At 36.0% G+C, this 23,795-nt stretch overlaps 1 protein-coding gene across 1 annotated transcript in view; it reads right to left on the bottom strand.

Moving 5' to 3' along the window:
* The window catches only part of ak5 (adenylate kinase 5), a 77,149-nt gene that overhangs the window by 49,108 nt on the left and 4,246 nt on the right, over positions 1–23,795 (bottom strand). Inside the window, exons 3-6 of the mRNA XM_028473582.1 lie at positions 22,278–22,445; positions 17,078–17,250; positions 10,546–10,659; positions 409–600 (exon numbers count right to left, since the gene is read on the bottom strand). Coding sequence (XP_028329383.1) covers positions 409–600; positions 10,546–10,659; positions 17,078–17,250; positions 22,278–22,445 — 647 coding nt within the window. The remainder of the gene's footprint in view (positions 1–408; positions 601–10,545; positions 10,660–17,077; positions 17,251–22,277; positions 22,446–23,795) is intronic.

Here is a 23,795-nt window from a genome sequence, read left to right as displayed (position 1 = left end):
ACCTGGAACACTCTTGAACATAAAATGTATATATCATTCTATATTTGCGGCCTGTTACCAAATGGTCCACCAATTAAGTTACTATGGCAACAGTCACTGATCAATACGTTTAAACTTATTAAATGTTGTCGATCTAGCCTCAGGAAATTGACCTGAAGGCTATATCTTAAAAAAGTAAGCTACAATAATAACTTGTCTTGTTATTCCTCTGTGGTCTGGGCTCTAATGTGATTTCTGGAATGAAGCCGAGCATAGTCACTCTCCACCCATAGCTCCACATCCTCACCTAAAATAAAGTGCACTTAAATTTAAGCACAAAACCAAAAAAGGCAAGTCGTCCTCTGTAATTATGTTGCATACTTTCCCTTTTTTATTCAGCTACTAAAACTATTTTTACACCAGCCTTACCGTAACGATGAGGCCCCTCTCCTGGAAGTATTTGACCAGTGGAATGGTGTTCTGTTTGAAGTTGGTCAGGCGACGGTCGATGGCCTTGGGGTTGTCGTCTGGACGTCCCTGTTGTTCAGCGCGCTTCTGCAGCCGCTCCTTTAAACGGTGGTTGGTGCAGGACAGAAAGACCACCAGGTCAGGAGTGCAGATCTGTAGGGAAGCAGAGAGTGGAAATCAATCTTTTTTAAATTAAGATAAACCTGAGCAAATATGAAACCTTCTTATGAAGAACTCATCAAGGAGGTGAGGGGATCAGCTCCGACAAATCTGATTATTTCAGTCCCTCTGAGTATTACTGAATTCAACACGTATTTTTGAAGATTGGTGCATGGATTCTCCAATCGTGGTATGTTTTTTCAGCTTCAATAATAGAGCATACGTAGCGCAGTTGCACACTTGAACATCCAAGGTTGATGACAATATTTCATGAAAAATAAAATGGGTTTAAGTGATCCTTATCATATTCAACTGTCTTTTTAGTTACCTGTTAATACTGATGAGAATTATGTGATTCCTGCCTAATCTGAGCATAATCTGCAGAGGTCTCCACTTAAAGTAATGACAGAGGTGTAAAGAGTACTGATACTGTATATTCTACTCAAGTAGAAGTACTATATATTATAAAGCGCTATATAACTCCAAGTCATTATCATTATTACTGTTACTTGATTGAAATTGTACTCAAGCACAAGTAAGTCATACATAAAATACTCAGGTACAAATGAAAAAGTAGCTCAATTAAATAGTACTCAAAGTAACAGTAACTAGTTACTTTCACCCCCCACATTTATTTTTGGTAATAAATCTTGCCACGGTTCCCTTGCATATAGTAAATATCTCATGTATAAACCAAGTTTTGCACAATTGGAACTTAATTCATTTTCCACAGAGGCATCAGTATAAATTAAGAGGTTTGTCAAACTGTAAAATGTAAATTTGTTTAAAATAAACTAACATCAATTCATTCTATTCAAAATAAAAAAGATTATCGAGCTCTAAGAATAGCTACATTTATGAACTTTAAAACTGAGAATATATTCGTCATTCAATGCTTTTTTGGTGCCATGCATTATTTAATCTGGTTGGTCGGCTATGATTGCTGTCTGGTTATTAAATTTTCTTTTAGTTTCACAATGTCCATTGATCATTTAAAAAAAAAAAAAAAAAAAAAAAAATGTAATCCGTAACGATTTTAAAACATACTTAAGTACTAGTAAAATGACTCATTTAGATACTCAAAATAGTACAAATACCCATAAAAGCAAATAATGTGAGTACTTGTAATCTGTTACTTTCACCTGTGAGTAATGCCAATGGATTAAAACAAACTAAAAACATATTGATATGTAAAAAAAACCCAAAGCAGATTATCAGTTTCAGAGCAGTAGGTCAAACAATGTGAACTAATACTGGCTCTTTCATTTATTATATTAATACAGAAGTTAGCACTGCCAGACACTTCACAAAGGACTGTAGATCTGGCTAATGGGCCGCGCTGTATTTGTTATTCACTTCATTGTACAGTTTATTAGCCGAGTCATTGTTTGATAAGATCTTGGCTTCGAATTGGCATTTGATAACATCCGTTTACATTGATTAAGTATGAATACATCACTCTGAAGGTCTGAAAATCAGCTCAAACACCAGCTTCTGTTTCCATAGATATGATCAGAACTGAATTAACAAAAACATTTTTAATTTGGTGGAAAAGGTCAGATAAAAGCAACAGCCCTGATTAACACAAAATCCTATTTTTGAAACAATAATTAGCATTATTGTTGCAGTTTGACATGGTTTGGGACACAAAGGCAGTCCTTAGTAGTCAAAATGTGTGTGTAAGGGTTTGAAACTTCAGCGAAGGTTAATTTTATCTGTTGAACACAGCAGAGCATCATGGGAAGTCCTGCTGTTTCCATGGCACAGATCTCATAGGGTGAGACTCTGTGCTGCGGATCGTCTCTAGAGCTTGAACTCAGAGTTCATCCTGTGGGCCAACATGGGGAACTTCTCTCTATAAAAAGCCCTGCAAAGTGGTTTATTACTATTCATAGAGCTTCGCTTGGTTGGCTCTTGTTTGTTTTTCAGTTGGATAAAAACACTCACAGTGTTCTGATGCACTGCCAGTGCCTGGTATATGAAATAACGCTACAACAAAGGCACTTTGGGTTTTTAAATTATGAGATATAAAAGGTTTACTGAAACCACACACATGCACATGATTTACTTTTGAAATGGACCGAATGTGGAGCAACACTTGGATACTTCAGAGCAACACATTGATGGCTTCTGGCAGGACTAACATTAATCAAAGCTAATCAGTGGAAATCAAATTGTCAGTGTAGCTTTTGCTCTGTAAATCTGATGATTTCCTTGAAAATGGTTGAAATCCCCCCACTCTTATCTGTTCACAGTAAAAATGCATCTATAATAAATTTTCATCAATCAAATGAAGTTGTTTTTTTTATAACAACACCAGCCTGTTAAATATTTCACATCATTTTCATAGCATAAAAATAGAGTACAGTGATGTAATGCAGTGGTTCTCAAACTTTTTTTTGGCTCAAGTACCCCTTTGTCTTACTGTTGAATCCAAGTACCCACTTATGTCCGACAACAACATTTTGCTCAGAATTCTGTGGAAAAACAACGATAGACCATAATGATGGAATGAATGAGCGATAACACACATTTTAAAGAATGTTATTGTGTAAATATACGTGAAATGAAACAGTATTTAGATTCATTTTATAGTTTTTTATCATTTACGGTCATCTCCCTCCTAATGTGTGACCAAGACCGACAGTAGTATTTTCAGTTCATGTTCTGATCATGATCATTTCTATGATCATTTTGTGTGTTTTTGGTGTCATTGTGTGTATTTTGTTGTTGTCTGTCTGTTCTTTTTATTACTCAGTATATTGGTCCTTTATTTTGTGTGTTTATTGTTTATTGATTATCTAAATTATTCTCTCTGTGTGTGTTTTTTGTGTCGTTTGGTATTGTTTTGCATGTTTCTCTGTTTTTGTGTATTTTGTAGTGATCTTGTGTGTTTTTCACTCATTTAGTTTGTCTTTCTTGTCGCTTTGTGTGTTGCTGGTAATAGTATTTTTCTCTCTTAAGCGTGTGCGTTTTTGGTGTCGTTTTGTGTACATTTTAGGACATCCTCGGGTCTCAGAGTGAGGTATCGGGTAAACCTGTGTCATTTGGCAGACCAAACGACCTCAACCGTCAAACCAATTGCTGTCAGATGAAACGGTCTCACTTGACAAACCAAACAGGCTCATGTCTCAGCAAAACCTCCGTCAAATGAAATGCCTTCAAATGACACGGCCTCAGTTTTCAAACCGAACTTTGTCAAATGAAACGGCCTCAGCCTGTATCTTAACTTATCTTAACGGCTTTTCAACTTACTTCTTCATGTGTACTTCCGGGTTCCTTCAAAACAAAACGCCATGTCATGTTTTACGGACTAAGGGCGTTGAGTCTGAGTTTTATTTTGAAGCCTAAGGCCGTGTCATTTGAAAACGTTTGGTCTGACAAGTGAGACTGTTACTTAAATGTGTTTTCTACGAAACATAATGTTTTTTTAATATTCAGATCAATTTTTAAATGTTAAATGAGCTACAATACTAAAGAAGGCCAACAATAATGGATTCATATGACATCTCCGAGTTCATTCAAGTGCAATGTTTGTTTTGGTGGAACAGGCCTAGTCTGAGATATGAGATAAGAACCTTTTTAAAAGAAACAAGGCGACTTACCCTTTTAATTATGCCTCTTAAGGTCAGTAAACAAGTAAAACCAGCTGAATAAGGACGTCCGTCTTGAGCCAAGTTTGTCATGTGATAGCGTCTTATTTTACTCTGCCCCTTAAAACATGCGTGACGGCAGGCTATCAGGCGACGCCGCGACGCCATCTGTCTACATTAACCCAATCATTCAGGGTTAGTTTCCTCTCCATCGGAAATCCCAAAACGGTTTGTGAGAAACAGTTTGCCTATTTTAAATCTCTCACAGCACTTTAATGTCATTATTATAACTATCTAAACAATTACGGCAGGAGTGAATATTTTAACTAAGTCTACATTTATTTATACTATACTACTATTATTATACTATTTATTGAGAAATGTCCAAGTAATTCAATTAAAATCTGGTCAATTGAGAAAAAAAAAAACTTAAGAATTTATTTATCAAGAAAAGTAGTAAATACTGCAACTACAGTTCAGTCTATATATAGTAAAGCACGCATCGAGCTGATATAACTCTTTATATTTTTTTTTACCAGAAATTTAAATGGAGTCGAGCATCTATGCTTTCACAAATGCAAACACAGCCATCTAATCATCTTCTGTAAACAGCAGAGTGAAATGTTTGGCTCCACAGAGAACAGTGAAAGCTGTGTTGCGGAAAAAGGAAATAATACCCAAAGCAGTGTTTAGGCAACATTGCCTTCAGCTGGTGAAAGTCTAATTAGGATGGGGCAGATGAAGATGTGCACCTGCGGAGTCTAATAATCAAACTTTGGGTTGGTTTAATATCAAAACAAAGCAGTCTTACATGTTGGTTTTAGTGAATGTCTAGAGAAGACATTTTAATGTATAAAGTGATTGTTTAATATGACAAACTTTAGTACTAGAAGAAGAAATTACATCTCCATAAACGACTGTGTGGGGTTGCTAAACTGCCATGTTCGATGAATAAATGGTTGTGTAGTGAATTCTGCTCCTTCATGGGTTAATTGGTAGGGATGAAGAGCGAGGCAGGCAATGTCAATAAATGGGTCTCTGAAATGACTCGCGGGGAGGATGAGGAGATAGACGTCTCTCTGGGATGCTTTAAAGGGCTGTGCAGGCTCATAGGAGCATGTCACAAATGGCTGCTACGATGTTAGAAAAACCGCATGGGCGCAGTCATGAAAATGGATGCTGCTGAGCTCCAAAAGGTCCATCTGTTTGCCCTAAGAGCAGAGTGGAGGCGTGTGGCACACTTTCTGTAGCACTTTTAGAGCAACCTTTTACAACTGAAATTTCAGGATAAAAAAGCAGCCTTGGCTTAGTTTGATAATTGTTTCTTTATATTTAAAGAACAAAAGGAAATTGGAAATGGAAGAGATGACCAGAGTGATATTAATAAGGTTTTTGGACATGGTAGTGTTGTAGTACTCAAGACCAGTCTCAAGACCACATTTTAAAGATCTTGGTCTTGTTTTGGACTCAAGACCATTTTTACTGGGTCTTGTCCCTGTCTCTAAATGGTTTGTCTTTTTATTTTTCTCTTAAGACCAGTCAAGACTAGCACTGATCTGATATTCTTTAACTTCATTAATGTGAGAATAAGGAGAAGCACTTGGAACTGTTCCTTATTAATTGATGTTGTAAGCTGCCTTAAAACATGTACCTAGAGTTCACTGATCGTTCTGCCTGTTTTTGAGTGCCTGATCTTTCCAACACCTACAGAAACTCGGACATCAGTCCTTCTTAATCCTGGACAGAAAAACTCCCTCTGAACAGTTAAATTACGCCTCCTGACCCTGAAAATTGGATTTGGAAAATGAATGGATGGACTTACCTTAGTCCACAATCACCAGACAGATATTTTCAGATATTTAAAATAAATCTGGGCTTTCAAATATCCAAAGAGTTAGGCTTAGCATGTTGTGCTTTGCAGACACATAGTTTTTGTCTGTCAAATGTATTTAAAAGAAAACAAAAAATTAAAGAGAATACTCTAACTGTTCAACCTCTTCATTGTTTTTCAATTAGATTGTTATGGTCTTGTCTTGGTGCATTCTGGTGTCAGGCCAGTCTTGGTTCCGGATAGTGTGGTCTTGAGTAGAACACTAGGTCATGGTATCTTTATCAAAAGTGTATCAAGCAGCTGTGGGAGTATGTTTCACATGATTGATCCATGATGGGGCTAAATAGCTTTAGTCTTATGTAACTGATAATTAGAATGAAAACCCTTTCATCACATTGATGATAGGCAGGATGAACCATCTAGGACAGCAGCAACAGCTGTGGGAAAAATTCCAGACCAATCCCTCTTGCTCACAATTTTTCCCATGTGCCATTTTGTTCTGGATGAGGATGATCTCAGATCAAGATGAGTGATGGATGTACGAAGCACACAGCTGATGTGGGAACTTGCAGTGCCAGTAACACAAACAAGTAGAGGGTATCTGAGCTGTTTTCAGATGTGACAAACATATATTTATGCCATCTGTCTCCTCACAAATCTGTGCATATATAACAATCTCAACGAATGATGATTGACAACTGGCCCGAGTGTATTAAGAGTTTTTAGTTTAGGGATGAAGGCTTGCTGGTTCTTAACAGTGTGCTCTATGGTTAGACTGAGAGGTGTGTTTCACTGTGAAGTTAAACAACCAATAGAATGCAGTCAGTCATGTTCAGGCAAGGTTTACACTGCGTTCCAGACAACTTGGAAGTCAGGGGTTTCCGACGTCTTCTAGAATCAGTTGTCTGACGTCTATGCAGATCACTTTTGATTAGATGGATAAATACACTTTAAAATGAAAGGTTTGATGATGAATTTAACTTACAAATTGTTGTCAGAAGGTTGACTTTTCCTTCTTGGAACACTTGCCACAGCAAAAAAATGTGTCTCTGTCAGCTATGTTTTAGACGTAATGCGTCTGGAACACTTTAAAGATGGTGATCGGAATTTTGTTTGTTTGTTTGTGATGGAAGATGGTCCCAAAACATCACATGATCTTGTTCCCAGAAGGTGCCAGCATTAGCAAAAATCAATTGTTATAGCCTGGTTTCAACCCATAGAGGGCAGTCACTCTGTCATTTTATAACTAAATATGCCAAATTGAAATACTTTGACTAAGGTTGAGAGTTGTTCCGGGATCAGTCAACAGTACTACTTTATACCCAAATACATTTGTGGTTTTGGGGTTTAGTTACTCTTTAAAGTATTTCACACTATAGTCACAAAGAAACTTTAAAACGCCAATTTCTGCCCAAACACTTTTATGCACATATTCAAGCAATCATGATTATTGAGTGAATATTTTTTGTGTTTCTTATAAAAAAAAAAACTATTCTCCACAAACTGCGGTCTCATTCCCATCAACACAAATTTTCATTCCTATATAATTATAAAACTAATGCTCACCCTTCGGTTTCCTGTCATCACTTTACTTAATGGTAAATTCCCTGGGCTGCTACATCCGTGCATCAGTGGCACAGTGCTCATCCAACTAATCATTAGAGGCGCTATAAGCCGGCTGTAAGCAGTTGCCAGGAAACAGTTATAAACATAAATTGCATGTATGTGTTATCAATGAGCATTTATCTGTGCTGAACTTCCTGAAGATTAAATCTCACTCCATTTGTAAACTGTCATCAGCCATTCATTGTTGGCTATTACATTAGGTCAGGATTTAAAAAATTATCTTGAAATAATTGAAATTTCTTATAATCTTATGTAAAATGTAATTGAGATCCTTTTTTTTTCTTTTTAGGAACAACTTAAAGGTTGCATATTTTTTTTACACTCAAATGTGCAGAGGCACAGGTGGCTTTGTTACAAATTGTGCCTGTATTTACATCTATGATCGCCCTGCATGCGACCACCCACACACGGATGTGGAGATCATGAGAAATGGTTTGTCTAATAGGATCAAATGTGCCACATATGAAACAGCTGGAGCTCTGATACACACCTGTGTATTAACTCTGGGGTTGCATTATTAGAAATCTGTCTTTGTACGTGAGCCAACTCTAAGCAATTACTATTTCAGAGTTTGATATTTCTTTGGGCAGCTTTCACAGGTTCTGCTGCCAAATTATGTCTTCTCGTTATGACAAAATGTGGTTTCTTCACAAAATGATGGATAGACAGAAGGTGCCATTTGAACAGAGACAGGTGGGGCTATTAAACCCTTTGGAGAGGTTCAAATATTCCCTTTGGTTCCAACGACTGTCCATTAACATTATCACATATTGAAGAAAGAGGGTTTCTATGCAAAATGGCACACACTGAAAGAATTTTACATTTTATTTAAAAGGAGAATAGTTTCAAAAACCTAATATCTCACTCTTTGTTATATCCTAGAATTTGTTCATTTGTTTGGGAATACAAGCAGCTCTATTTTCAAATTCCATAGATCTTCATCTGAGTAATTCAACAACATAAATGGTGTGAAATGAGGAATGAGAGACACGCTGCCATTTGTTAACCGCATCAACCCGATAGAATCAAAAGAGCCCCCTGATTGGCCTCGGCTCACTACACTATTAAGCCATTCACAGTCATTTTAAATGGAGAATAATGAGATGAAGCCACAGTTGTTTGGGCACTGTCAAAAGTGTCCCGTCTGATTTATTCTATATCAGACCATAACACTCATTTATTAGTCATTTCACATTACAGAAGATTGAAAGGTTTATATCATAAATCACCAATATTTACAATGGTGGTACATTAACTTCCCCATTACCAGACTCAAAGAAACTTGGAGAGATAATCCTAACCCGAACTTTAAACCTTCAATGACTTCTAAACAATGTGAATTAACTAGCATGTCTCAATAAATAAGCCTCTCTTTTTAAAGCTGCAGAACACTGTAACTCAGTGGTTCCCAACCTTTATGTTGTCATGACCCCATTTCTGACCCCAGAGACCTTTTTTTTTTTTTTAATTATAATTTTTTTTTATACTAAAAAAATACTATTTAAAAACTATTTCTTCCCACTGTCGCTAAATGCTTGTTCATGTGGATCTTGTTGGGTTCTTTCTTTCTTAATATGGAGTTTATATTTTTTTAAGCTCACTGAGATGACTTTGTCGTAATTTGCGCTATATACAGTAAATAAAGTTGAATTGAATACTGTTACAAATACAGAGTAGTAAGGATTAGCACACAAAGTAACAATAAGCACCAGCTCAGCTATTCTCATAAGTATTCTTTGTTTTAACTATATTTATATTTGAGAAAGTGAAAGTATAGAACACAGTTGTTTGAGATTGTGTGGGGCATTTTCATTTGAAAAAAAACACAAACAACCAAAACATTATTATTTAATCTCTTTGAGTTTTTTTGCCTCTCCCTGCACTGTATGTCTATTTCTGTGATATTATGTATTAATAAATAAAAACATAAGATGTTAAAATTTCTTAATAAAACTACACATTGATTTATTTATTTTACATTTAAAAAATAATAATTTTAATCGGTTTTATTTTATTTTATTATTACTAGACATTTTTGGCGACCCAATTTTACTTCCAGGTGACCACACATGGGGTCACAACCCCAAGGTTGAAAAACATGGATGATCCATCAATAGAGGGGGCAGCTATGGGAGTTTTTGGGAAAGAAGTGGCGAGAGCAGCTGCTTGGGGTCAGCACAGCAATCTTTGTTTAAATAGTGATCAATGCAACTGAAACATTTGATGCTCGTTCTCTAGCTAGAAGGCAGTGATTTAATTAGAGCTCATGTAACTTAAACAATCTGATTAACCAAAATTGTTCATGTAACTGCACTGAAGTTACTTAATGGACAACCAGAGAAAACAATGTCAAAACCAAAAGTGAAAGAAAAGATCAGCAACTTCTACCAACATTGGACGAGCTGCTGGTTTGTTACATTACCATATTTTTAGCCATTAAAGATCTTTTACACTGTGAATTCAAACTCTTAGCACATTCACAGTGTTTCATTTACAGCTGTTCAGTTTTCACAATTTTGGTAACAGCAGCCATGTGGAAGGTTTGCAGATAATGAATCATCATGAACTTCTAACATTTTCCACACAATTTTCTTTTATTCAATTAGTAGCAACATGTCAATCAACTGTGAAGTGTAAAAAAAAAAGAAAAAAGAACAGCTTAATGAAAATGCTATTTTAAACCAGTTTGTTCTCAGATGATTCATGATCTTTCTGATAAACATTTTAATAATTCGGTTTATGTTGTTTGAAGAGTTTTTAATAAGAATAATAAGAATAATGGCTTGGATTTATATAGCGGTTTTTCCATTTTAGTTTACTTTTTATTTCTAACATTCAGTTTTTGACCTACATAATCACATCTTTTTAGGGTAAATGTCAGTGTCTTACCTGGTCTTCAAAGGACAGGGCCTGTCCCACGTCACGAGGAAAGCCATCGATGACTATTCCGTTAGCATCTGGGATCTTCATAATTTTCTGCTTAATCTCGGTAATCGTTGTCTCCTGGAAAAAACAGCCGCAGGAACACAATCATTGCTATTATCTTTTTGATTATGACAAACGGTCATAACTGCAAGGTATTGTCAAACGTTATAATTCAGCTAGGTCTGTCTCATAGTTTTTAGTTTTTTTATTTATTTATTGCCTTTGGAAAGCACTTTGTAACTTTTAATTTTTGTATTTTTGAAAAGTGCTCCATAAATAAAGTTTATTATTATTATCATTAGCTTTATCACTATTCAGTGTTTATTTTTTTGTGTGTAGTTAACTCAAAACCTAATAAATTTCAAGATATTTTTCACTATAAAATAACAGATAATGTTCAACGCTAAAACAAATGCTCGTTCAAAAATACTTCTATCTGCAGACCAGCAAATACAGCCTAAGAGATCAATTTATTTACCAAATAATAAGATTATAAGTAAAACAAAGATGTCTGTCTGTTCTAGAGGTTAAATTGTGGAATAATGTTGATAAACGCATAAAAATGAATGACAGACTTTTTATTTTCAAAAAGAAAATGTCAAAATATATTTTAGAAAGTTATGCCAAGCAGTAGAAATGTTTGTAAGAGTATAAAGTTTTAGAACACCCTAATTTTTCCAGTTATTTATTGCAATTCAAGTCGTGCAAGTCTAATGAATAGCTTGAAATGGTAGAAAGATAAGTACTGTACAGCCAGAGGTAAAAAAACTGAAAAATAATGTACATTTTAGAATTATATAAAAAGGCTTTTTTTCAGGGAGCAGTTTAAAATAAATTTTTGTCTGTAAATTGACACCATGATTTCTTTTTCAACTCAAATAGCTTATTTGTTCTATGCTTATTATGCTTATTTGCACTACTCATACACTGCACTACTGCACTATTATCTTATTATTATTATTATTATTATTATTATTATTATTATTATTATTATCTTATCTTATCTTGTTATTGTTATCTTGTTATATTAGTTTATTTAGTTTTGCACTTATTAGTGTAACTGCTGTTTATATTTATGTTTATATTTTTTCTAGTTGATAGTTATTATTTAATGTTTACAATATTAGAGAGCACAGTTCACCAAGTCAAATTCCTCATGTGTATAACATACATTACATGGCCAATAAAGTTGGTTCCGATTCTGCTTTCTATTCAGAGTGCAACTACACAATAAACTGAATAACTATCAGTAAAAATATTGAAAAAGTGTGGTGTTCTAAAAGTTTTGAACGGTAGTGTATATACAGTGTTTATATATTTTTTGCATTATTTGAAAAAAGCAACTCAAATGTGCTTAGTTGAATGCTTGCATTTGTTTTGTGTATTATTTGAGAAAAGTAACTTAAAAGTTGTGATTTATATTGGCCATATAAGCATTTTTGTTAGACTGAAACAAACAAATGAACTGAGAGAATATTCATAATGTGATTCATCTGTTTTGTCCAACTATTCTATGGTCTCAGAGTGCAGCAGAGCCTCTGTGTGGACTGGAGAACTCTCCAGGCCAGAAAGTGCCAGCATATCTTAGCATCACTTAGTTCCTCATGGCTGGAGGTTGGCATGTTTGAATATTTCGCCCTGGGAAGAATGTATCACAGAGTGCGGCAGAGAGAAATGAGCCACGCTAATCTAAAAATAACAAATCATCTTTCTCTGAGCACTGTACAAGCCTTGTATGTTAGAATAAACAGATCTATGTTAGAAGTCTGTATGATAAAATAGCATCCACCAAAGATCGAGGTGGATAAAGTCTAACAAAAACTACCTGACGTTCAAACAGCTCATCAGTTCTATTCACACCACCATTCCTCTCTCTCACTTACAGTGAGAAATGGATTGAAAGTTCACACATTTGATCACATCGAGAGCGAGGGTTTGCATCATCACCATCACCAACAGATGTAACACTGCATGGCTGGCACGATAAAAGCATCGTCATCACAGTGCAAATACATTCACACTCATATTAAAAATACAGCCAGAAAACAGTTTATTGGAAAATCAAAGTGTGGAAGACTTGTTGATTCTGACCTGAATGTGGAAAAAAATAAATGCAATTATTTAAATGTATATCAAATTAAATTACTGTTATCTAGTCAACATCTAGTAGTATGTGGCAGCACAGAGTCTAATCTATTATAGAATATCATTGTATGTTTTCTATGATTGACCCTGTTTCTTTAGTGAGTCTGTCTCCTCTATGTTTATTTCAGGTACTTTTATACTCGCACACAACTGCAGCCTTTTATCTCTGATCAGACTCAAGTGTTTGATGGACCATTGTGCACTTTTACAGCCTGTCTGACCTCGGAACAGCAAAACATTGGCACGCTGACCCAGTCTGCTGAGCACACAGGAGTTAAACTGTGTGTGATCACTGTGTGTTCTGTGCTTTTTTTTTTAAAAAAAACAAAAAAACACCTCAACTGTTTATGCTCAACTTATTCGGTAACAGCACCAGACTCTGGTTTACACCACAGTCAAAAAATGTGCATTTATGGTACTTAGCACTGTTGAAATTAATTGATAAAAAAAATTATTATTACATAATTCTATTTAAAAATGTTTCATTTGTTTAAAATATTCTGGCCTGACATCGTACAACATGAAACAATGACACAACATTAGATATGATGCAAATATTGTCCCCCCAATAATGTATTTAATATGTGATTGATTTATCCTAATATCAACTCAAAACAAGAACAATATAAATGATTAGTGTGTTTAGAAATGTATAATCACGGTCATCACATGTGCATGTATTTGAAGCCCAGAGACATCTAAAAAAAAAAGTAGTAGGCTTAAAAAAAAAAAGTACAAGGCTAAAAGTCGTGGCGAGTTGCCGCCGATGATGCGTGACACCTACAGGGGTCGGGGGGCATGCCCCCACCGGAAAATTTAGCAAAAACAATGTTATATGGTGGCTTTTGTTGCATGTGGCTTTTCTTCTGTATATTTTGTAGCACTTTTCTTAACATGATGTATTTTCTCATCTAGTTTTTGTTTGAATGATGCATTTACAAGTTGAAATCTGCTATCCATGATAATGATGACAAAGAATTGATCTAATAGAAAAACCTGACTTTTACAGATATTCACGTAATATTACAGATATTCTTTCGGTGCTAAAGGGGTAAGTAACACCTGTGCTCCATGAGCTATTGGCTGCTCGACTGAAGTCGAGGGGCGTTCAGGTACCCTCGGTAGTAATAGTGTAATGACGTCCCAGCAGAAGTCTCCATAACAGCGTTAGACACAACAGTTACACAGCAAATCAAAGGAAAAGGCAGACCGAGGTGGAGAAGCAACAGTTTAAAACCACAAACATACTGAAGAGAAACGGATCGCTTTGTGTCCTCTTGGATCCCCGTGACTGGGCATTGGTCCGCCCCCCCCACCACACACACACGCACACACACACACAGGTGTTAGAGAGAGAGTGATAACCAAGATAAGCTTATTCAAGGTGAAATAATTCTACAGTCTGGAAGCGGAGTGATGATTGTCATTCCGCTCAGAGCAGCAGTCAGCAGGGATCACAGCCGCCTCTGTGAGCCCTCTGGTGGGGATGAGCTAACGACAGCAGCCACGTTGCTCCGGACAGTAATTAGAGTGATATGTTAGTTCATGTTAGATAAAGTCCATACATTTGTCATTAGTCTATATTGAGAAAAAATTCGCTAAGAGCGTTCAGAAAAATGGAGCGGAGAGAGGATTCTACGAACTGCAGCTTTAAGAGTAGAAGGCAGCCAGAAAGAGAGTGGTAGACGATTCCGCCCGTCTCCTACGCTTCTGGACATCCCTGGAAGCCTCTTGATTGATCATAACAGTGAGTGCATGTGTTCATGTGCCCATTTACAAAACCAGCACAAAGATCAACGGGTACCTATTCATTAATAATGAGTCAACATATTTGTGTCAGCAGGGTGTTACAGGTATATAGTGCTATGAAGCACTTTGAGGGAAGTTAAAAATTAAAATTAAATAAATAAATGTGAAAAATAAAAAATAAAAATAAATACATGTAAGTCGGAAAAAAAATAGAAAAGTTAAAATATAAATACATCATTAAATAAATAAAATAAAAATTAACACAGACACACTTAGGACAAAATAAATAATAAAAGAACAAAAGTAAAAATAAAAACAAAACAAAAATACATTTTTATTATATGTATAAAAATAAATAATTAAATGAATAAAAGTTAAAAATGTGTATTTGTATTTAATTTTCAATTTTCCTTTTTGTTGTTTTTCACATTTATTCATTCATTCATTTAATTTTAATTTTGGTAGGTTTGAATCTCTATATTGAGCTGCATTTATTTGTATGAAAAGCTCTACAAATAAAGATGATTGATGGACAGAAAAGGCCAGTCATATGCTCGTGCAGTGAGTTGAAGATAAACAGCCTTTGGAGGTCAGTAGTGAACTGACAGTAATGGCAGACATTCAGCTTCTGGATTATTTGTACCAGCAGAGTGCTGCCATGGTACAAGAAGTACATTTCCTTCTCTTCAGCCAACAAGCAGTGAGTGGAACATCACAGAGTCAGAATATAATGTAACACTGAGTAACTGTCAATACATCTGAACCTCAAATTTAACATGAACCCATATATTTGTACGAGATAAGTCATATTTGCAATTATGTACACTTTCATCTGTTCCTGTATTTGCTGACAAGCAATGAAAGTTTGCTCTTTTTGTTGCTTACATACAGAATTATCAAAAATGGAGACGATCAGAAATCGGTTAAAAATGTTTTAATCACACCTGTAATATATTGCTAAATCCAAAGGCTGTGTCACTGTGTGGCAGCATTTAACAGAAACCGGAAAAACTAAATTTTGTTGCATCCTTTTTCTAGAGTTCATAAATTTAGCTATACTTAGAGACTGAGAATTTATTTATTTTTTTAATTGAATTTATTGGTTATTTATTGGTTATTTTACTTTTAAAAGAATTGTACATTTTGACAAACCTTTTATTTTATACAGATGCCTTTGTGGAAAATAAAGTTCCAATTGTGCAAGATTTGGTCTTTTCCTTTTTAAGTTAATACATGACATGTTTACTGTATGCAAGGGAACCGTGGCAAGATTTATTATTACCAATAATAAACGTGTGTGTGTGTGTGTGAAAGTAACTAGTAACTTTACTTTTAGTACAGTTTATTTAAGCTACTTTTTACTTGTACTTGTGTATTTGATGTATGACTTACTTGTACTTGAGTACAATTTTAATTAAGAATGTGCGATATGTGATCGTTGACGATATATCGTCAAAAACATTCTCACCGGTTAGAATATGTCATCCCACAATAGAAACAATATATTCCCAAGTCAGAAATTAGCGAGTGCCACGGGCCATTTGTCTCACAATTTAGCCAAGAATTCCCCAAAAAAACCTTGTTCCACGGCCAAAGTTGCCCCCAGGTATTTTGTCAACAACTTATTATTCTCTAGAGCGAAGCGCTGTTCACGGAAGTTCCACTGCGGAGCCTCCGCGGTGTGCGCCACCGCCCCTTCCTCCCCTCACACACACACAGACGGCGGTGCTTGTCACGGCTCACCTGACGCCGCTGTACTGCAATAGATCATGGCCACAACTTAAGACTAGAAAGGGAACCAGTCCAAGTTCCTCCGTCACGTCCACCCAAAGTTCCCACAAACACAATGACAGAGATGAACCCGCCGCAACAATTATGAACTGGAAACTCCACTAAAGCTAACTATGCTACGCTAACACACCAACACATAAGGGCCTGGGCTACGAGCTAAAGCTAACCACTTCATAGAAGGAATAGACCAAGTAAAAAGTACACGTCTTACTGTTTATGGTCAGATTTAACACTTGTATGGAAGGATAAAAGCTAACATGTCGCATGTAGTGTGAAATTGTTAGTTTTAAGCTAACCTCACTATTCATCCGTCCCAACTTGCGAAACACAATATTTTTTAAATTATATTTCACGTGTTCACAAGACAAAGTTGGTAATGTGTCTAGTGTTGATGTATTCAAATTCATTTGTGCTTGTAAGAGACATATTTATACTTGAAGTTGGGAATTGTTTTATTTATTTATTGTATTTATTTATCGTTATGATTAATACCAGATTTATTGCGATAATTTTTTTAGTCTATATCGCCTATCCCTAATTTCAATCAAGTAATAGTATACTTTACTTGAGTAGAATATATCAGTGCTTATACAACTGATAAGACTCACTTCAACAGAGGTGTATTTGAGCTTGATTAAGTCTGTTATTATCCTGTAAAGATACTGATAGGATGAGTAAGCATTTGTGATTAGCTACTAATGAGTCAGTCATTACACACATGCAGTGAATAATGACCTGATAGTACATGGATACACTCTGTGTCATAATAACAAAGCCTCCCCTCGGCCCCTTAAATATGTTTTGCTGCTACCTGTGGTGCCAGTTCTCCGTTGGTGATAATTTTAGCAATCAGACTCCACTTTCTGTTGCTGGTGGCGTTGTGGATCATCTTCCTCCTCAGAAGCTCACCGACGGACACGTACTGGAAGCCGTAACGCTCTGCAATCTTCAGGCTTTGTGTTCCTTTGCCACTGCCAGGGCCACCTGTAGGCGCAGAGGGAGAGCAGTTGTTGTTGGGAACATTTTTATACAAATTGAGTGTGAAAGCATCTATTAAAGTGTAGGCAAATGTGTGTAAGAGTGAGAAAAATACGGTACGTGTGCATGACGCAGCTTTTTTTCGCACATAATTATTGTTTTTTAACAAGACTGTGTGACTATCTTAATACGTGTTGGATGTTTCCTTTGTTCTGCAAGTGTAAATGGAGGAGTCGTGTGCAAAAAGGGAAAAAAAGGTGTCTTCACCTCCTACATTTTCAAGAAACGTTCCTATTTTCACAGCTTACTGAGTGACAGCTGGATGCACAGAGCAATGAGTCAATGTTCTAACATTTTAGCAAAAACACAATACAAACAAAATAAAAAAATCTAAAAAATAGAATAATCTGATATAACACATTGTTATATCAGACTCCTGTTTTTTTATTGCTATCATTACCATACTAAATGTCAACTTCTCTAAAATGAATCCTGGTTAAAAGAGTGAAACAGAATTAGGAAGAAAACAAGCAGAGTCATTGGGAAGGATCTTTTTGAAGTCTAAGAGCCGAGAGAATAATGAAGTCAATAAGTTCAGTGGTTCTCAAACTCTTTTGGCTCAAGTACCCCCTTCTTTTATTTCTGAATCCAAGTACCCCCTTTTGTCCGACTACAAAAAAATGTTTAGAATACTGTGAAAAAGCAACTATAGAACATAATGATGAAATTATTCAGTGATAACACACATTTTAAAGAATCTCATAGTAAATAAGTAGAATGAAACAGTATTTAGTGTCTCATAAATAGATGTATCTCTAGTTTTTTTTATCAATTCTCTAACATGGTGTGGGACCAAGACTGACTTTTGTATTTTCAGTTCATGTTCTAATCAATATCAGTATCATCATTATTAGGATTGTCATCTTTAACTTTATAAAACCCCATATGTTTAATGCGTTCTTTGTTTATTTTCCACTTTCCCTCTCTCAAGTACCCCATGTAGTGCCATTGCGTACCCCCAGTGTTGAAAAACACTGAGTTAACTCTAGTGCCAAACACTAATTTGATTAGTGGTTGGATTTACTGTAAATAACAGCTATGTAATTAAAATTTACTTCAGTTCCAATAAAAGCCTGTACACACCAAAGGTTTTTATTGTTAAAAACAATTCTTTGTATTCTAATTCAGGTGGAATAACCATGTTCTTTTAATAGAGGCAAGGCAACCAACAGATATCCTGTTTGGTTACATCTCACAAGCCAATAGTCAGTGAAGGTGTTACTGCTGAGCTTCTGAATCTCATTTTCTGACCACCTCGATCCACACTGTGCCTGTCTCTTGTTATTTGTCACATATCTGGGGCACTGCATTTGCTTCAACTAAATCTCTTCATAGAATGTGAGTCCCTGAAAGGAACTCATTTCCATCATTTTCTGATGATAAAAAACCCCAACAAGTGTAGAAATCATAATCATCACAAACAAACACACAGCTTGAGGCTTAGGAGTTGTTTATACCTACTGAAGCACCTCAGTTAGCGTAAATATGATAGTGCTAAATAAGCAGACAGTTTTACTGTGACAGGAGGAAATAGTATTATTTTTGCAGCATCTAAAGACAGTGGGCTAACTACAGAGACAAGACCAAGACTTTTGGGAGTCGAAACCGACTTAAGACCAAGAACATAAAATTCTATTTTGAAAACCATGACGTGATTGAGCAGGTGAAGAGTATTATCTCTTTATTTTTAGTTTTCTTTTTAAATACATTTCACGGACAAAAACAAGGTGTCTGTAACTCTTTCAAAGCACAACCTGCAAAAATCTCAAATATTGACAAATTTGTTCCAATAAACCGGTGTATGCATTTAAAAGCCACTGATAAGTCCACAAAACAATTACCATATTTGTCAGGCCTAAAGTATGTGATCAGAGGTATTTCTGTCCAGTGAAGTGTATCAAAGTATTTAACATCTCAATAGTATAAGGTTTATACTCTTTTCAGCTAAGGTTAACTGTTCAATACATCATAGTAAAGAGCTTCGATGCCTTCATTTTTGAGTCAGTGTATCATTGAGATATATTTAAACTTAGGGGTCAAACAACAAGCTCCCTGTTTCACTGATTGATAGGTTGTCTTTTTCTCCAACTATTTCTAGACCAAGGTCATTCCAAATACGGTAATGAGCTAAGGTTAGAGATATGACCCTGTTGGATGACCTTTCTCTTGTCTATAGCCACTAGCTTGTTGGGAAATGTTTAGAGTTTTGCAGAGATTGCCGTGTTTGCAATGATCTGGCCAGCAGCTCTCAGCAGGTTGTGACACCCTGTTTTTGGTCTCTGAAATAAGTTGGACTGATGTCTGAGCTTTTTCATTAGGCAGTGGTGAAGATTTTCAAGGAGGCAGAACAACCAGTGAGCTAAAGGTAAATGTTTTAGGACAAATTAGAATATGAATTATTTCGGAACAGTTCCAAGTGCTTGTTATTACATTAATGAAGTTGAAGAAAAGCAGGTCAGTGCTGGTCTCGACTAACAGAAAAGAGTTTGCCTGTTTCGAGACCGAGATGAGACCAAGACCTCCAAAATGTGGTCTCAAGACCAAGACCGGTCTTGACTGAGTGCTCCAACATTAGTAACAGATATCAGTCCCTGCAGGATATTCACTTCAATTTTTGTGTCGAATAAATTGAAAAAAATGGCAGAATTTTGGGAAAAAAAAAAAATCACCAATTTGAGATTAAAATGACTGTCATCATGTGATATAAGCATGGAAAAACTGTGCGACCTGGCAAATATTGTGCAGTTTCATTGAATCTATCTATTTGAAGGGACTTGGATATCTACGACTGAATTACTCAGCAATTTACGCAATTCATGATTTCTTTTTTTTTTTGTGATCAATTTTTTATTAGGCATATTTTGTTTTATGTTACAAGGGCAGAGGAGAAAAATAAATAAAACATCCTTGTGATGAGTATGGAAAGATATGACAAGTATTAAAAGAGACAGAACGAAAGAAAAAAAAGAAAAATAGAATAAAAAAACTAATAAATAAATAAATATATATATCTATATACAGTGTTGTGTAGTATCTGAACACGTGTATTCAGAATACGTATTTTGGAACACTCATTCCAGGCAACTGCATTCAGGTACAGTTGCTCTTTCGTTTGAGTGCATTCAGAATACAGTCACTTTCTCGATATCAAAGGAACACATCAAAGCACTCAGTCATCAAATTTCAATTTCATAACCATAACATCAAATAAGAAAAAAAAAGGGGGGATCAATCAAGCCAGGGAAAAGTTTTGCTCTGTCTTTCTGGGATGTGGGCATTTGTCCTCAAGGCCATATTAAATGCTCTAAAGGGCCGGATCTGGCCCCCAGGCCTTGAGTTTGACATGTGATATAACTCAACTCAACTTCATTTATATAGCGCAAATTACAACAAAGTCATCTCAGGGCGCTTAACAAAATATATGGTCCATAGTAAGAAAGAAAGAAAGAACCCAACAAGATCAACATGAGGGGTATATAATAAAAACTTATTGTATTCAGAAACATCCTCTTGTCACATGCTTAGTCCATCTCTCCCTGTCTGTGCCGGTCTGGTCTGACAAACCAAACACACCCCCTGATTGTTCCACAGAAATGACAGCTGCTGCCATGCTGTTTTCCTTTCAAGACAGGGCACAATGTGTTCACCAAGAAGAGAGGGGAACTGGCTTTATGCTGTGAAGACAAAAAGCTATCATTCGCTCTCCAGGCAGCCTGAGCATCGCACAATAACCAATACACACCGCAGCAGACGGATGTCAAAAGGCTTTTTGAATAGTGCTGTAGACTTTTCTTCCCCCAGCGTTTGAACAGCCTCTAATAAACTATTTTAGGATAAATTTATAAAAAGCTGGATTTGTGAGTCAGTCATTACTTCCACTGTATCGCTGCCACACTCAATTGTTTGGATTCATGAATGTCTTTGACAGGTTAATGCAGATATGTCAGGGAAAATCAGATTAGGAGGCCCGTGACTTTCTAATGCAGTGAGTGGCATGCAACAAGATCTAAACCACTGATAAACACAAAGAGAGGAGGAGTTATGCACAACATAGCAGGAAGAACACTGTGTTACCACGAGCACTTTCACACGCACACAGAAATCTCATTGAGGAGTCGGGACACATGTTTTTTTAGATGATAAAATACTTCCATATTGCATTTCTCTTGTGTTTTAATAGCTCCTTGTTAATATTGTGTTCCAGTGATTAGACACACTGGTGATCCATGCTGGTTGCATGAATGTTATAATAGGAACCAGGGGTGGACTGGGGCCAAAATTCAGCCCTGGCATTTTCTGTCCAGACCAGCTCACTACATTATCAGAGACACCATGTAGAAGCTGTTATTAGGTCAGTGATGCTCAACTTGTGGCTCTTTATGTTTTAATTTTAATTTTAATTATTATTCCTCCAGAAAAGGGGAACTTTAACCCCCTTTTGGCCATTTTGCAACTTCCTTTATCCCAGTTTTGCCCCTTTTCAAAAGGTTCTGACACTTTTTTTCCAGCTTGAGCTACCTTTTGTCAATAAATGTCCCTTTTTCACCCATTTTTTGTCCATTTTTGCAAGTTATTTTGGACACTATTATCCCATTTTTGTCCTTTATTTTTGTTGGCCAGTTTTAATCCCAATAATATACCATTTGCCCAATAAATATCCCTTGTTTCATTTTTTCCCTACATTTTACCTCTTTTTGTTCCCCATTTTTGCCCTTTTTACACTATTGTTTGCCACATTTTGACCATAGCACTTAATTCCTTTTTAAATTTTCCTATTTTTTGGCCTTTTGGTCCATTTTAGTCACTTTTCACTCTTTTCTTGCCACGTTTTTGCCACTTTTGGACCACTTTTGGCCACCTGTTAACATAATAGGACTTCATATGAGCAACATATGCATTTTCCGATGAGGAAATGCAGCATTCTGTGTGGACACCATTCTTAATGTTTAATGTGTGCTGTGCAAGTCTTTTACCAATGACAAGGATGACTTTGGGTCGAGGCCTGGACGGATCAAACACCTCATATTCCTCTATGAGCTCGGCCGTCTCCGACAGGTCTGAGTCGCTCTCGATGGAGAACTGGCTGATGGGCGGGAGGCGGTCGTACCTTCTGTAGGGAAAATTGGGGCTTTCTGGCAACACTGTCACATAAACAGAAAGAGGAATACACAAATGGTCATAAGTGATGTTTGACATGTCAGTAGAAGAAAAAAATAATGCAATGATTATATAACAATAACTTAGTGAGCAAAAATAACATAAAAACAACAAAAAAAAAAATATGAAGTTGTACTAACTGAAATTTATTCAGTCATGAGAGTTAATAAGTATAATTTGGGGTTCTGGGAGAAGAATCAGTTCCTTTAAATGATGCCAACACATGAATAACGGCCATCGATCAAAATGGAAAAAAAAAGAATTTCCTGGATGTTGTGTTTTTAAAGGGCAAATATGTGAGTCAGTCATCAACCAATAAGTTCAAAAATCAATTCCAGTGGTTCCCGAGCTACTGTGGACAGCTCCAACACAGCTGCAAACCAAATATCCAAACCACAAATAAAAACCATCTGCATTTGTTTCATACTATACCAGCCAGTCATAGTTAACAGGTGGAATAAATTCAATTCATTGGGTTATTTCTTCAAAAGCTAAAAAAAAAAAAAAAAACAATGCTTCCTCAGCGTAAAAAGGTAGGAGGGAGCACTCCTGTTTTCCTGTGTTAAATTTACATGTTGTTACAAAATGTGCATTATCTTCTGATACTCACATGTTTCACATATAAAAAGTAGTGACTTTTGGTTAATCTGAAGCACAACATTGACCACTGGAGTGAAACTTATCCAAGATGAACGGACTTGTTGAAATCAATGACTGGTATTATTTCAATGACTAGGTGGACACACAAATGTATTAATAACTACTTTAATTTTAGCAGAAATATATTACAGTAGATGCCGCTCTAATACTCTGCAGACTACCTCTTGTTTTGGCTGTGATGTGTTGTTGGGATTTCTGGTGTTTCAGGTGTTTATTGGAGTCAAATCAGTCTAGAAACAGTGTCTCACACAGCTGCGCCTTGCCTTCAGGCTGTCAGCAAACGCTTCCCCATCTGACTTTTTTGTTGAAATTTTTTTTAGTGAGCAGGAGTTTCATGCTTGAATGCAGTGGTTCTTAAACATTTTTGGGTCACCCCCTTTTCTCTTATTTCTGAATCCAAGTACCCCCTTTGTCCAATTACAACATTTTGCTCAGAATACTTTTAAAAAAACAACTTTGAGCATAATGATGGAATGAGTGAGTGACAACACATTTTGAAGAGGAAGTGGAATGAAATAATATTTTGTGACTCCTGAATGGATTTATTTGTATAGTTTTTATTGTTTCTGGTCATCTCCCGCCTGGCATGAAACAAGACTGACCCTTTTATTTTTAGTTCATGTTCTAATCAAGATCATTTCCATCATCATTTTCATCATTATTATTTTTAACTA

The sequence above is a fragment of the Gouania willdenowi genome, chromosome 17 (genome assembly GCF_900634775.1).
Source record: "Gouania willdenowi chromosome 17, fGouWil2.1, whole genome shotgun sequence".
NCBI classification, from domain to species: Eukaryota; Metazoa; Chordata; class Actinopteri; order Blenniiformes; family Gobiesocidae; genus Gouania; species Gouania willdenowi.
This window is presented reverse-complemented; position numbering and strand designations above follow the sequence as displayed.